This window comes from Mobula birostris, unplaced genomic scaffold, assembly GCF_030028105.1.
Source record: "Mobula birostris isolate sMobBir1 unplaced genomic scaffold, sMobBir1.hap1 scaffold_1124, whole genome shotgun sequence".
Lineage (NCBI taxonomy): Eukaryota > Metazoa > Chordata > Chondrichthyes > Myliobatiformes > Myliobatidae > Mobula > Mobula birostris.
This window is the reverse complement of record NW_027274165.1, coordinates 58,802-72,209: the sequence shown is the minus strand read 5'-3', so window position 1 is coordinate 72,209 and position 13,408 is coordinate 58,802. Positions and strand designations below refer to the sequence as shown.

The 13,408-nt window shown below is 42.7% G+C and overlaps 1 protein-coding gene across 1 annotated transcript in view; it reads left to right on the top strand.

Moving 5' to 3' along the window:
- The window catches only part of LOC140192305 (guanine deaminase-like), a 75,510-nt gene that overhangs the window by 20,082 nt on the left and 42,020 nt on the right, over positions 1-13,408 (top strand). Inside the window, exon 6 of the mRNA XM_072249968.1 lies at positions 11,218-11,245. Coding sequence (XP_072106069.1) covers positions 11,218-11,245 — 28 coding nt within the window. The remainder of the gene's footprint in view (positions 1-11,217; positions 11,246-13,408) is intronic.

Below are 13,408 nucleotides of genomic sequence, written 5' to 3'. Positions count from 1 at the left end.
AAATTCCTCCATATACCTGTTTAGTAGTCTCTTAAACTTCACTAGTGTATCTGCCTCCACCACTGACTCAGGCAGTGCATTGCATGCACCAACCACTCTCTGAGTAAAAAACCTTCCTCTAATATCCCCCTTGAACTTCCCACTCCTTACCTTAAAGCCATGTCCCCTTGTATTGAGCAGTGGTGCCCTAGGGAAGAGGCGCTGGCTATCCACTCTATCTATTCCTCTTATTATCTTGTACACCTCTATCATGTCTCCTCTCATCCTCCTCCTCTCCAAAGAGTAAAGCCCTAGCTCCCTTAAACTCTGATCATAACGCATACTCTCTAAACCAGGTAGCACCCTGGTAAATCTCCTCTGTACCCTTTCCAATGCTTCCACATCCTTCCTATAGTGAGGTGACCAGAACTGGACACAGTACTCCAAGTGTGGCCTAACCAGAGTTTTATAGAGCTGCATCATTACATCACGACTCTTAAACTCTATAAATAATAAATAGAACAGACCCTGAGTCATTGATGCAGTCGACCACGATACAGCCTGTCCTCAGCCAAGTGAACACTGGGGGCAGCACCGACTCCAGCCTGGACCCCGCACCTCACTGCCCCGGTGGGGTGAACCGACTTCAATGCCTCACTCATGGCGACTGCTGACAGGTGACACTGTGGCTTAAGGCCTTGAGTCCACAAATGTCCCAGAAGTTTGCAGTACTCCTGTCTATAAGTCTAAGTATGTTTTAAAAACTGATACATTTCCAGGAACTGAAGGTCTGCAAGAGGGTTTGGCGCCATGCTCCAATTGAAAGGACCATGAGTAAGAGTACACCTGGAAAGTTGTGTACAGGTCTGGACTCCCTGTGTAAAGTAGGATGTACTTACAGAGGGAGGGCAGAGAATATTCACCAGGTTGATTTCTAAGATAGTAGGTACTTTGTCTAATGAAAGAGTGAGCAGGCTGGGTCTACACTTTCTCAAGTTTGGAATTCTTGTTGGGTCTGACAGGGTAGACACAAGGATAATGTGTTCTCTGGCTGATGAGTCAGGAGTCAGCAGTTACTGTCTCACAATAAGGAGCCCAGCCATTCAGGACAGAGAAGAGAAGGAACTTCTTCACGTGGAGTCTAATGAGTTTTTTGGAATTTTCTACCAAAGGCGGCTGTCAGTGCTTGATCACAGTGTTTATTCAGGATTGATTTTTGAATATTAAGGGATCAAAGGATATGTTGGTCACACAGATTTTGCTTTGTGTCCTGCCTAATATTTATCTTGCATTAAAAATCAACAGCGTTGTCTGTGACACATTTTTGTTTCAGAGATATTGCTGTTGGCAATATTACTGTTACAGATGGCAATAATATTTCCTGCGTTATAACAGTTGCCAATTATCAACATCAGCCCTTGTACTGCTAGAATTAGATTTATCTCTGATTGACAAGTTTTAGAGTTTTACTGTGCTTGTACAATCATCTCGAACTTAAACCTCTGCTTAGTACTGTTGCATATGTAATATTTCAGTAACATCAGTGGTTCAATACTTCCATTTTTAATATCAGAGAATATACAACCTGAAATTCATACTGTCTGCAGACATCCACACAAACAAAAGAAATACCCTAAATAATGAATGACAGGAAAATGTTAGAACCCCAAAGCCCCCCTCCCTCCCATGCCCAAGCAGCAGTGAAGCATCAACTCTCTCCCGCCTGCTTCAGCAAAGCCTCTGCCTCCTCCCCCACCACCCGGCAAGCGAGCAATAGCAAAGTCCTCAAAGAGCCCATGGTCTGCAGTCCATCAAAATCCACTGTTCACCTGACAGTTCGACATGCCACAGGCTCTCTCCCACTGACAAGGGAGAGAAAGATATCACTCATGCTACAGCAAGAGGGGAGACCAGCAACTCGCTGTTTGATGTTACAGTCAGCAGCGGCACCTTTAATATTTGAGTAATATTGTAAACATATTGTTTGATTAAGCATTCTTGTTGTTTAAATAATTCATTACGGGTTATATACAAAAATAAGTGAACTGCATACATCGTGATGCCACCACCTGATATGCATGTGCCTCGCTTAAAGCAAAGAACAAAACTTAAGACTCTCATCTCTTGGCTCTCTCGTTTTCCTTTGCATTAGTTTAATGTGTTGGAGTTACGTAACATAACAAGTACCATTACTGCTGGTGGAGTAGCCCCAAAACCGGACAGAATCTGTAATTAATGTACACTTTCCACACAGTGTTCCTGCACCCTTCACTTTCAAGTACCTTGTGAGTTTTGAAATAAAAACAACAGCAGCCAAAGCATCACGGAACAGGGACAGCTAACTTAGCCTCTCCTCATCTAATCCACTGTTTGATCAGATGGATGTTGATCTGGACTTTAACTCCATACACTTTAATTAGTTAAGTACTTAATACTCTTGCCTAAAGCTATCAATGTGGAAGACTGTTTCAAGATCCCCCACTTCCCGATCCTACCTTTGCCTCCACCTAGCTCCCCATCATCCTCGTGCCCACCAGTTGCTTCAGCTTTTTGTGACAGTGTCCAGATTTTCTCTGCTCTTTGTCTGTGTCCTGACTTCACCCCTGCCTCCCTTCCCTCCCTCCCTTTCCCCCCAAAATATCCACCTCCACCCTCTTGAATTCTGTAGTTGGTGAAATATTTCAGTTTGATAATGTGTTTCCTTATTGCACCTGAAGCACTCGTTTGGAAGGATTGCAAGTCCAGTCAGTGCAAGTCATGATCGTTACCTACTTGTACAAGCATGCGAGCAATGCTGGTGAATCTGTTACAAGTGTGACTGCACTCTCGAAGTGCTCTTTTGACTGTGACATGCCTGGCCCGATGCAGGATCGTAACCTGCAGCATCAACTATTGCTTTGCCTCCACAGAGGCTGCTTGGCCCGCTGAGATCTTCCTGATGTTTATTTTCAACTTTCCAGCATCTGCTTTCCTTTATGTTCTCACAATAATCTGACTGATTTGTAAATGATTCTGAAATATTTGTTTGGGGTTAATTTTGAATGGACAATGAACACCAGCCTAGCAGTAAAATTCACCTCCCATGAACAAACAGAATACTACGTGTAAGAAGTGTAGCGGTGTTAGACAGACTCTTAAGTCAGCAAAGCATAGAAGGATAAATACTTTCTGGGATTAGTGTAAATGGACATTAAAGTTTGGTATCGGCATTTGGGTCCGAAGGGCCATTCCTTTGCTGTACAGCTCTAGGACTTTAAGTTTGAATAATAGGGAAGAATTTGTCTTCAACATGCCAAATGGACCAACCTAATTGTTGTCCGATAATCCGTCAGTGAATTATCTTGTGCTGCTTTGCTACGTTACTGGTGCTATATAGAAGCAGTGGTTGTTATATGGCCTCTCGGTTGCTAACACACTATAGGTTTTGAGAATGTTGGTTTGTAGAGTCTTCTCCATTATGTACCATGTCATATGATGTGGGCGAGCATGGTCTTCACCAGGAAAGTTCTTGGCAGGTTTGTAGAGCATAACTATTCAAAAGTTTAAATTGGGTAGCTATTGTTTGGCTGTTGCACAGGGTTTGAAGATATTGTTACACTTTGCACAGAATCATCAAAGTGGACTCATTATTTCCTGCTTCATTGCAAATATGCACCAATCAGTAAATGGGATATATGAAACTGGAAGATAGGAGAAAGTAATGTAAGTGCATATAGAATTCTCCTATAATTATAAAAAAATGATGGGCTTAGAATTCCCAGTAAATGGTGGAGCGAGGCCCTCTCCTGTAAGATTTGATGGTCTTTGTGACACAGGCATTCCTTTTTCCAAAATCAGGCATCAGATCAAAGGAACCAGCTGACGCTTCTCTGTGATTCCATTAAGTAGGTGGCAGAGCCAATCGTATTGAGGAACTCCCACAGACAGGACAGGATGTAGAAAGCAAATTTTGAATTAATATTATAAATATAATACAGAGTTCAGAATATTAATAAGACTGAAGAATGTACAAATAAATGGTCATGGTAATAACTGAAATATCACAAACCGCAAAAGAACTTTTAATATTGCTTGATATTTACCTCATGTTTGTTTGCTTCAAGGAATGGTTGATTTGGGTTTTATTGTTAAATGTAATTCATCCCATCGTCACTAGGGGAGCTCTCCTGGACGGCACACTGGCTCAGCTATTAGAGGCGCTGCCTCACAGGGCCAGTGACCTGGGTTCAGTCCTGACCTCCTGTGCTGCCTATGACGAGTTTGCACCTTTCCCCTCGGACCATGTAGGTTTCCTCGGGGTGCTCCAGTTTCCTCCCTCATCACAAAGACTTGCGGGGTGGTAGTTTAATTAGCCACTCTGAATTTCCCCAAACTTGTAGAAGACTTATAGAATCTGTTGAGAGTTGAAGGGAAATGTCGGGAGAATTTAAAAATAAGGGTTTAGTATGATTGAGTGCTTGATGGTTAGCATGGATTTAGTGGGCTGAAGGGTGGATATCTCTATATCTTCAAAGTAAATCCATCAGGTTCTTCACATCAATGAGAGAGCAGATGAGTCCTGGATTTAATGTCTCTGCTGAAAGGTGGTACCTCCTACAGCATTGCCTTGACTTGGACTCTGTTTGAATGCTACCGAAATACAGTCTCTGGTGTGGGGCATGGACGAATAGCCCTCCTAGAGCTGAGTCAAGAACAGTCGGCATTCTGCCCACTGAACCATCATAAACTGAAACAAGTTGGCTTGTTTAGCAGCTCTGTTAGTGGAATTTGCATGTTCGAACACCATCCTGGAACCTGCTCATTAAGCCAAGGTCATGTCCCTAAAACATGTATGCAATGTTCCCCTGAGGCTAGCTTCTTCACTCAGATTCATTTGGAAGTGGAATAACTGGGCAATTCCCTCTCTGTTCTTTGGGCAATGTACTGTAGATGGTGTAGATATAATCATTTACCTGCACCGATTCAGTGCTTCACAGAAAGGTGCAGATAGCCGGGTAAAAGATACTTGGCAATGTTACAAATAGAAAATGCTGGACATACTCAGCTAAGTCAGAGATGATGCAGTTCCTCCAGCTGTCCATTCCATATACAGCTGAGTAAGAAACAAGTCAAAAGTTCGGAAAGGTTGAAAGTCCTGAACTGCTGATAGAATGTCCCGATGCACTGGTAGTATAAAACTATCAAGGAGTCTGGCCAGTTCACAGAGGAGAGGAGAGGAGCAATGTTTTTCAGAGTGCTGATAGTGATGGGAGTGGAGTAACATGCACTATGCCTGGCACTAGATGAACTGAAGCGCACAGTTCCACGAGAGCTCTGAGGGCATCTTGACATTAAGCCTTAAGGCTTTGAAGGAGCTTCCTTCTCTGTTTCAGATCAATTACCACTTGACATTTTAATAGTCATGTAGCTATACTCAATGAGTTATAGTCTAATGATCACAAACAAAAAAGCAGTGATATCATCGGACAAAGTCAGCATGGATTTGTGAGAGGAAAATCATGTCTGACAAATCTCATAGAATTTTTTGAGGATGTAACTAGTAGAGTGGATAGGGGAGAACCAGTGGATGTGGTATATTTGGATTTTCAAAAGGCTTTTGACAAGGTCCCACACAGGAGATTAGTGTGCAAACTTAAAGCACACGGTATTGGGGGTAAGGTATTGATGTGGATAGGGAATTGGTTGGCAGACAAGAAGCAAAGAGTGGGAATAAACGGGACCTTTTCAGAATGGCAGGCAGTGGCTAGTGGGGTACCACAAGGCTCAGTGCTGGGACCCCAGTTGTTTACAATATATATTAATGACTTGGATGAGGGAATTAAATGCAGCATCTCCAAGTTTGCGGATGACACGAAGCTGGGCGGCAGTGTTAGCTGTGAGGAGGATGCTAAGAGGATGCCGGGTGACTTGGATAGGTTAGGTGAGTGGGCAAATTCATGGCAGATGCAATTTAATGTGGATAAATGTGAAGTTAACCACTTTGGTGGCAAAAACAGGAAAACAGATTATTATCTGAATGGTGGCTGATTAGGAAAAGGGGAGGTGCAACGAGACCTGGATGTCATTATACACCAGTCATTGAAAGTGGGCATGCTGGTACAACAGGCGGTGAAAAAGGCAAATGGTATGCTGGCGTTTATAGCAAAAGGATTCGAGTACAGGAGCAGGGAGGTACTACTGCAGTTGTACAAGGCCTTGGTGAGACCACACCTGGAGCATTGTGTGCAGTTTTGGTCCCCTAATCTGAGGAAAGACAACCTTGCCATAGAGGGAGTACAAAGAAGGTTCACCAGATTGATTCCTGGGATGGCAGGACTTTCATATGATGAAAGACTGGATGCACTAGGCTTATACTCATTGGAATTTAGAAGATTGAGGGGGGGTCTGATTAAAATGTATAAAATCCTAAAGGGATTGGACAGGCTAGATGCGGGAAGATTGTTCCCGATGTTGGGGAAGTCCAGAACAAGGGGTCACAGTTTGAGGATGAAGGGGAAGCCTTTTAGGACCGAGATTAGGAAAAACTTCTTCACACAGAGAGTGGTGAATCTGTGGAATTCTCTGCCACAGGAAACAGTTGAGGCCAGTTCATTGGCTATATTTAAGAGGGAGTTAGATATGGCCCTTGTGGCTAAAGGGATCAGGGGGTATGGAGGGAAGGCTGGTACAGGGTTCTGAGTTGGATGATCAGCCATGATCATACTGAATGGCGGTGCAGGCTCGAAGGGCCGAATGGCCTACTCCTGCACCTATTATCTATGTTTCTATGTAAACAAGAGAAAATCTGCAGATGCTGGAAATCCCTCCAGCATTTTGCGTGCATTACAATAGTTTAATGATTATTAAAATCCAGTACATTTCTGTTGGTATCTGATAAGAGTTAGGCAAACTTTCAGAGGTTGCTTTTTTCTTGGTAAATGATAAGAGTACCTGGATTAAAAATAATGAAATTCGGTCACACAGTACTGGTAAAACATGTTCAGCCCAAATGTGAATTTGGCAAGTTTATTCAGTCTGTTCATTACATTATTTCAAACTGAGTGGATGACTTCTGTTGATCACAGCAGCTTGGTTCTGTCATTTGGTATCTCTGCATAGGGGGTAGTCTGTGAGGCTTTTATTTATTTTTATTTTTGTTTATTTAGAGATACAGCATGGAATAGGCCCCTCAAGCCCTTCAATTCGCACAGCCCATCCCCCAAAATCCCTAATTTAACCCTAACCTGATCACAAGACAATTTACAATGATGGGAGGCATTGATCATGTGGATAGCCAGAGGCTTTTCCCCAGGGCTGAAATGGCTAACACGAGGGGGCATAGCTTTAAGGTGCTTGGAAGCAGGTATAAGGGGGACGTCAGAGGTAAGTTTTTTGACATCGACAGAGGTGGGTGCGTGAAATACACTGCCAGCAAAGATGGTAGAGGCGGATACAATAGGGTCTTTTAAGAGACTCTTAGATAGGTAGATGGAGTTTAGGAAAATAGAAGGCTGTGCGGTAGGGGAACTCTAGGCAGTTTCTAGAGTAGGTTACATCAGCGGTCCCCAACCACCGGGCCACAAAGCATGTGCTACCGGGCCGCGAGGAAACGACATGATTTGGCGATAGGAGTCAGCTGCACCTTTCCTCATTCCCTGTCACGCCCACTGTTGAGCTTGAACGCACGCGAGGTCATTACCCGCGCATCATCCATGTCAGCGCGGGAAGGAGATCAACTCCTCCAGCTTGCAAATGATGGCGGGCTGAAAAGTATGTTTCACATAATATCTCTGCCGGCATTCTGGATCAAAGTCAAGGCTAAATATCCTGAGGTAGCCACGAAAGCACTGAAAACGTTGCTTCCATTTCCAACATCATATCTCTGCAATAAATGCAACGAAAACTAAATTGCGGAATAGACTGGACATAAGGAACCCCCTTTGAGTATCGCTGTCTCCCATCACCCTTCGATGGGACCGTCTTGTTGCAGAACAAGCCCAGGGCTCCCACTGGTTCAGCGATATTGGTGTGTTTCAATGATTTTATATGTTTATATAGGGAAAATATGCGCTGTGTGTTTTATATCCAAATGTTACTTAAAATGTTATGATGCTATTAATTTATAAGTGACTCATATAACCATATAACAATTACGGCATGGAAACAGGCCATCTCTGCCCTTCTAGTCCATGCCGAACGCTACTCTCACCTAGTCCCACCAAACTGCACTCAGCCCATAACCCTCCATTCCTTTCCTGTCCATATACCTATCCAATTTTTCTTTAAATTATAATATCGAACCTGCCTCTACTACTTACTTCAAGCTCCCCTGTCCTCCCCTGATAATTGACTTATCACTATATTCATGCGAGGAAAATATGCGCTGTGTGTTTAATATTATATTTGTTAGATAAACCCTTTTAGAAACAAAATTGAGTGTATTAGCCACTTATCACCTATATTCCGGTCGTGATTAACACCCCACCCCCCGAACAGAATCGCCAAAAAACAATTTGTAGAAAAAAATCGGTACGTACACGCATGCGCAAGTCACGCATGCGCACTGGTGCTCGCGCAAGGCTTCATGGTCATTGTAGTCTTTCTAGGGGTAAACGCAACATATTTGACTGCTACTCCTGTCCGTTGACAGCACTACCCCGCCCCCCCGGGGTCAGCCCGTTCGCAAGAATATTGTCAATATTAAACCAGTCCACAGTGCAAAAAAGGTTGGGGACCCCTAGGTTACATGGTTGGCACAACATTGTTGGCGGAAAGGCCTGTAATGTGCTGTAGATTTTTATCTTTCTATGACTGATTAACTAAATCAGCATGTCTTTGGACTGTGGAAGGAAACTGGAAGACCCAGGGGAAACCCACACATTCCACAGGGAGGATGTACAAAGACTCCTTACAGAGGATGCTGTAATTGGACTCTGAACTCCAATGCCTTGAGTTGTAATAGCTTTGTGCTAATTGCTATGCTACTGTGGCGCTCTAATTTTATAGTCGTGTTTGTGTTAAATAGTAGCTCAGAAGCAGAATATATGTTTTTCTGATTAAACTACAATTGAACTGGGACCATACACAAAATGCTGGAGGAACTCCGCAGGCCAGGCAGCATCTATGGGAAAAAAGTACAGTCGATATTTCAGGCCAAGACTCTTCGGCAAGACCGATGCACTGTTAGCATCACAATATAACTCCACTTTTTCAATGTAAGTTGCCCAGTCTTCAATGCCACTGTCAAATGCTGTAATGGTTCCAATCATCGCCACCTTTGTTATGTTACTTTAGCCTAGTTTTCCCCTTGTTTTCTTTTTGACTCGTGTCCCTTTTGCTAGCGCAATGAGCTCACTCCATATAGATGCGTGTGTCGTTCCTTTTCATCTCCCTTCCCTCTCTTCTCCAAGTGTCATTATCAACTAAAACGCGGTGTTCCGATAAGATGTAGGTTCATAATTCTCATCGCCAATTTGTTGTGTGTGTGGCCTGTTTACACAACAATGTTATTAATAAAAATGCTGGAGACAGGAGCTAAGTTTCATGGATCTCTTCTGGCAGAATCCAAGCTCAGCACACACATACAGATCAATATGAGCCTAATAGCACATGCTCAATACGCGCCTATGCAATGACGTGTTACCAAAGCATAAAGTAGTCCCTTATTATAATGTAGGCTATACAGTACAATTTTGATGTTACTTGGTATTATTATGGAGTGCAGGAAATGGGTTTCCAGTGAGGGTGAAGGGAATGAAGCAACTTTTCTAAGGAAATTCTGAACCATCAGGATTTCTGAATCATTTGGTAGCAGAGTGCTAGACTTTTATAGGGTGATGCTGGGGCTGATGAGGTGATTCCTCTGTTTTGCAGAGCTTTCTGATTGATAGATGAATGAAATAACTTAGAGTGAGAAAACAAAGGGACATGTTAAAGCTGTGAAATACGGGTTAGAGCAGTTGCTGAGGCCAACATTCCCTCTAATCTTTTTTTACAGCTGTGCAGACCAACCATTGCTCTGTGCAGGAACTTTTTACATGGCCTGAAAACTGAACAGCACTTTAATGTTTTTTTTTGGCAATATACACATCAAACAATCACAAACCACAACTCACAACACAAGCAAACTATGTCAGGCAGTTGAAACAACTGAGAGGCACAATGACAAAAGTAACACGTTTTGACTAGATGGTGTTGGTGTTCAGCAGGTTGGCGGTTTATTAGCAATGAGCTACCAACTTCCATTCTGTGTTTACTGTTACAGTTTGTAACAGTGTTATAACGAAGCACTGACAATGTAAATACATTGAAGCTCTAAAACGTTTCAAAGTAAATGTGGTACAATTATTGTTCAGAACTTTTATAGATTATATTAAATAGCACATAATTAATATTAACATAGATCTTAAAATTATATCAGCATAGTTTCAAAATTATATTAACATTATATAGAAGAAAATTCCAGCTGCATGGCAACAAAGGCTATGTGCATGGGAGCATTTCAGTTACAGTGCAGCTTAGAGAGAGCAGTGGCTGAGACTCAAAACCAAAAGGAGAATGTTGAAGATGTCCAGCAGCATCTGTGGAGAGAGGAAAACTGACATAACTTTGCAGATGGATAATCTTACAAGCAGAGAAAGCTAACTATCTGAATTTGTTGAGCTCACCATTAAGCCCAATGGCTGCAAAGGTGTGCAGGTAGAAGGTGAATTGTTGTCTCTTAAGCTTACCTTGGGCCTTACTACAACCATTCATGAGGGCACAGACAGCTAGATCTAAGTGGGAGTGGGATAGGAAATTGAAGTGACAGGCAACAGAAAGGTCATGAACTCTGAAGCCCAATTGGATTAGTTGCATCCCTGAGGGGAGCTTGAAGCTCTGGACGAGTGGAGGAGATGAAGTAAAAGAGAAGATGCTGCAACTCTCACATCAGTATAGGAAAATATTAAGAGATAGAATGTAGTTCATGGTGATAGGAGAGTGGGAAAGGGAGTCATTATGGGAACGTTGACATTGAAATTGTGAAATGGAGCAGAGGGGAAGGTGTATCTGGAGGTGGAACCTCATTGAAGCTGGTGGAAAATATACAGGATTACTTATTGACTGTCAAACCCAGGGGAATGGAAGATGAAGGCTAGAGATTTCTATCCTTGATCTGTCCAGCGGGGAGGGTGTAGAAGAATACTCAATGTACAGTTTATGTTATGTAAGTCAAAGCAATGTGTGATGCAGGCATTGAATTTTTATTATTCCTCACAGATTTGTTGCTGAGTTGGCCAAACGGAAGGTAAGGTAGACTCGCCTTTCTTTGGTTCACCCTTCCTTTTGTTTCTTTTTGTACTATCTGGCCTCAAAGACATGACCTTCAGCCTTACCAGTAGCAACACACTGTGCACACAAGGAAGCTTCATCCAGACTTTAACTGGCACCTTGAATATCCTGGCTCAACCTTGTCTCAGATTTGGATTCCATCTGAGAAAGCCCCTATGTTTCTCCCCGTACTATTCCTCACACCATCCTGACTTGGAAATATATCTCCATTTCTTTCCCGTCACTACATGAAAATCCTGGATCTCTCTCCCAAGTAGTCTTGTGGGTGTACACAGATCTCAAGGACTGTAGCAGTTGAAGGAAGCAGCTCACTCCTACCATCTTAATGAGGACAATTTGGGAGGGCACACACTCCTTGAATGAATATAAAAAGAGCCTGCTGAAACTCCTCTGCTCTCTATGTATATCTACATCTATGATTCTGCTAGCTATGGTTCTCTCTTTCCAAGTTCAAATGAAATGTCCCGGACCTGAAGGCCACAAGATATAGGAGCAGAATTAGGCCATATTCCCCTTACCAATCAAGAACCTATCAATCTTTGCCTGAAATATACATAATGACGTGGCCTCCACAGCCCTGAGTGGCAATGAATTCCACAGATTCACTATCCTCTGGCTGAAGAAATTCCTCGTCACCTTATTTCTAAAGAGATACTCCCTTTATTCTGAGGCTGTGTCCTCAGATCCCAGACTCTCTTACAAATGGAAACATCCTCTTCATGCCCATTTAATTCAGGCCTTTTGGCATTCAGAAGATTTTGAGCAGATTCCCCCTGATCTTTCTGAACTCCAAGTACAGTTCCAGAGCCATGAAGTTATCCTCATACATTAAGCCTTTCATTTCCTCGATCATTCTGGTGAACCTCCTTTGCACCCTCTCCAAGTCCAGCACATCTCTTTTGAGATACAGAGCCTAAAACTGCTCACAATATCCCAAATGTAGTCCAACCAGTGCCTTATTATGCCTCTGCATTAGCTGTGCTTAACTTCAGCAATTAACTGGTTCTTCTTTCACAGTCACTACGTGATCATCTGAGTATTTGCAACCTTTAAAATATTTACATTTGCATTTATAAAGCATCTGTATTATAGGAAATCCTGTAATAATTTTAATTTCCAGAATAACTCGTGCTGTAGGTGCTGGATTGTATAATAGAAACAATAAAGTAGAAAGGGACTCTGATACCCACTTTGGAGAAAGGAACAGGAACAGTTTCACGTTATTGAGTTTTCATCAGATTTTATGGAGGGGTTGGCTATTTATTAAGATTAAGATGCAAAGAAATGTCTTCACTCAGAGTTGGGACTATAATGGTGGTTCAGGAGGGAACATAGGGTTGTACAGCAAGAAAATGGGCCCTTTGGCCCAAATGATCTATGCAAACATGATGCCCACTTTCTAGTTCCGTTTGCCTACGTTTGGCCCATTTTCCTCTAAAGATTTCCTATCCAAGTACCTGCCTAAGCAACACACACAAGATGCTGGAGAAACTCACCAGGCCAGGCAGCATCTATGGAAAGGTGTACAGTCAACGTTTTGGGCCAAGACCCTTCAGCAGGACTGGAGAAAAAAAAGATGAGGAACATTTTCTGTGTGTTACTTGGATTTCCAGCATCTGCAGATTTTTTCTTGATCATGTACCTGGCCAACTGTCTTTTTAATGTATTCACCCTAACCACTTCCTCTGGCAGCTCATTTCCTTTATGGACCACCCTCTGGGTGAAAAAATTGCCCCTTGGGTCCCCACTAGATCTCTTCCCTCTCACCTTAAATCTCGGCTGTCTGGTTCTTTATTCCCTAACCCTGGGAAAACAACTCTGTGCATTCACCCTATCTACAGCATGCCCCTCATGAACTTATATACCTCTACAAGGTCACCCTTCAGTCTCCTATGCTCCAGTGACTGAAGTTCCAAACGGCCCAGCCTCTCTCTGTAACTCTGTACCCTGAGCTCCAACAACATCTTGTAAATGTTTTCTATGCTGTTTCCAGTTTAAGGTTATTTTCCCTTCAGAGGATGGTCAAAACTGAACACAATGTTCAAAATATGGGCTCAGCAGCATCTTGTGCAATTGCAGCATAATATCCCCAATTCGATACCTGACTGATAAAGACTAG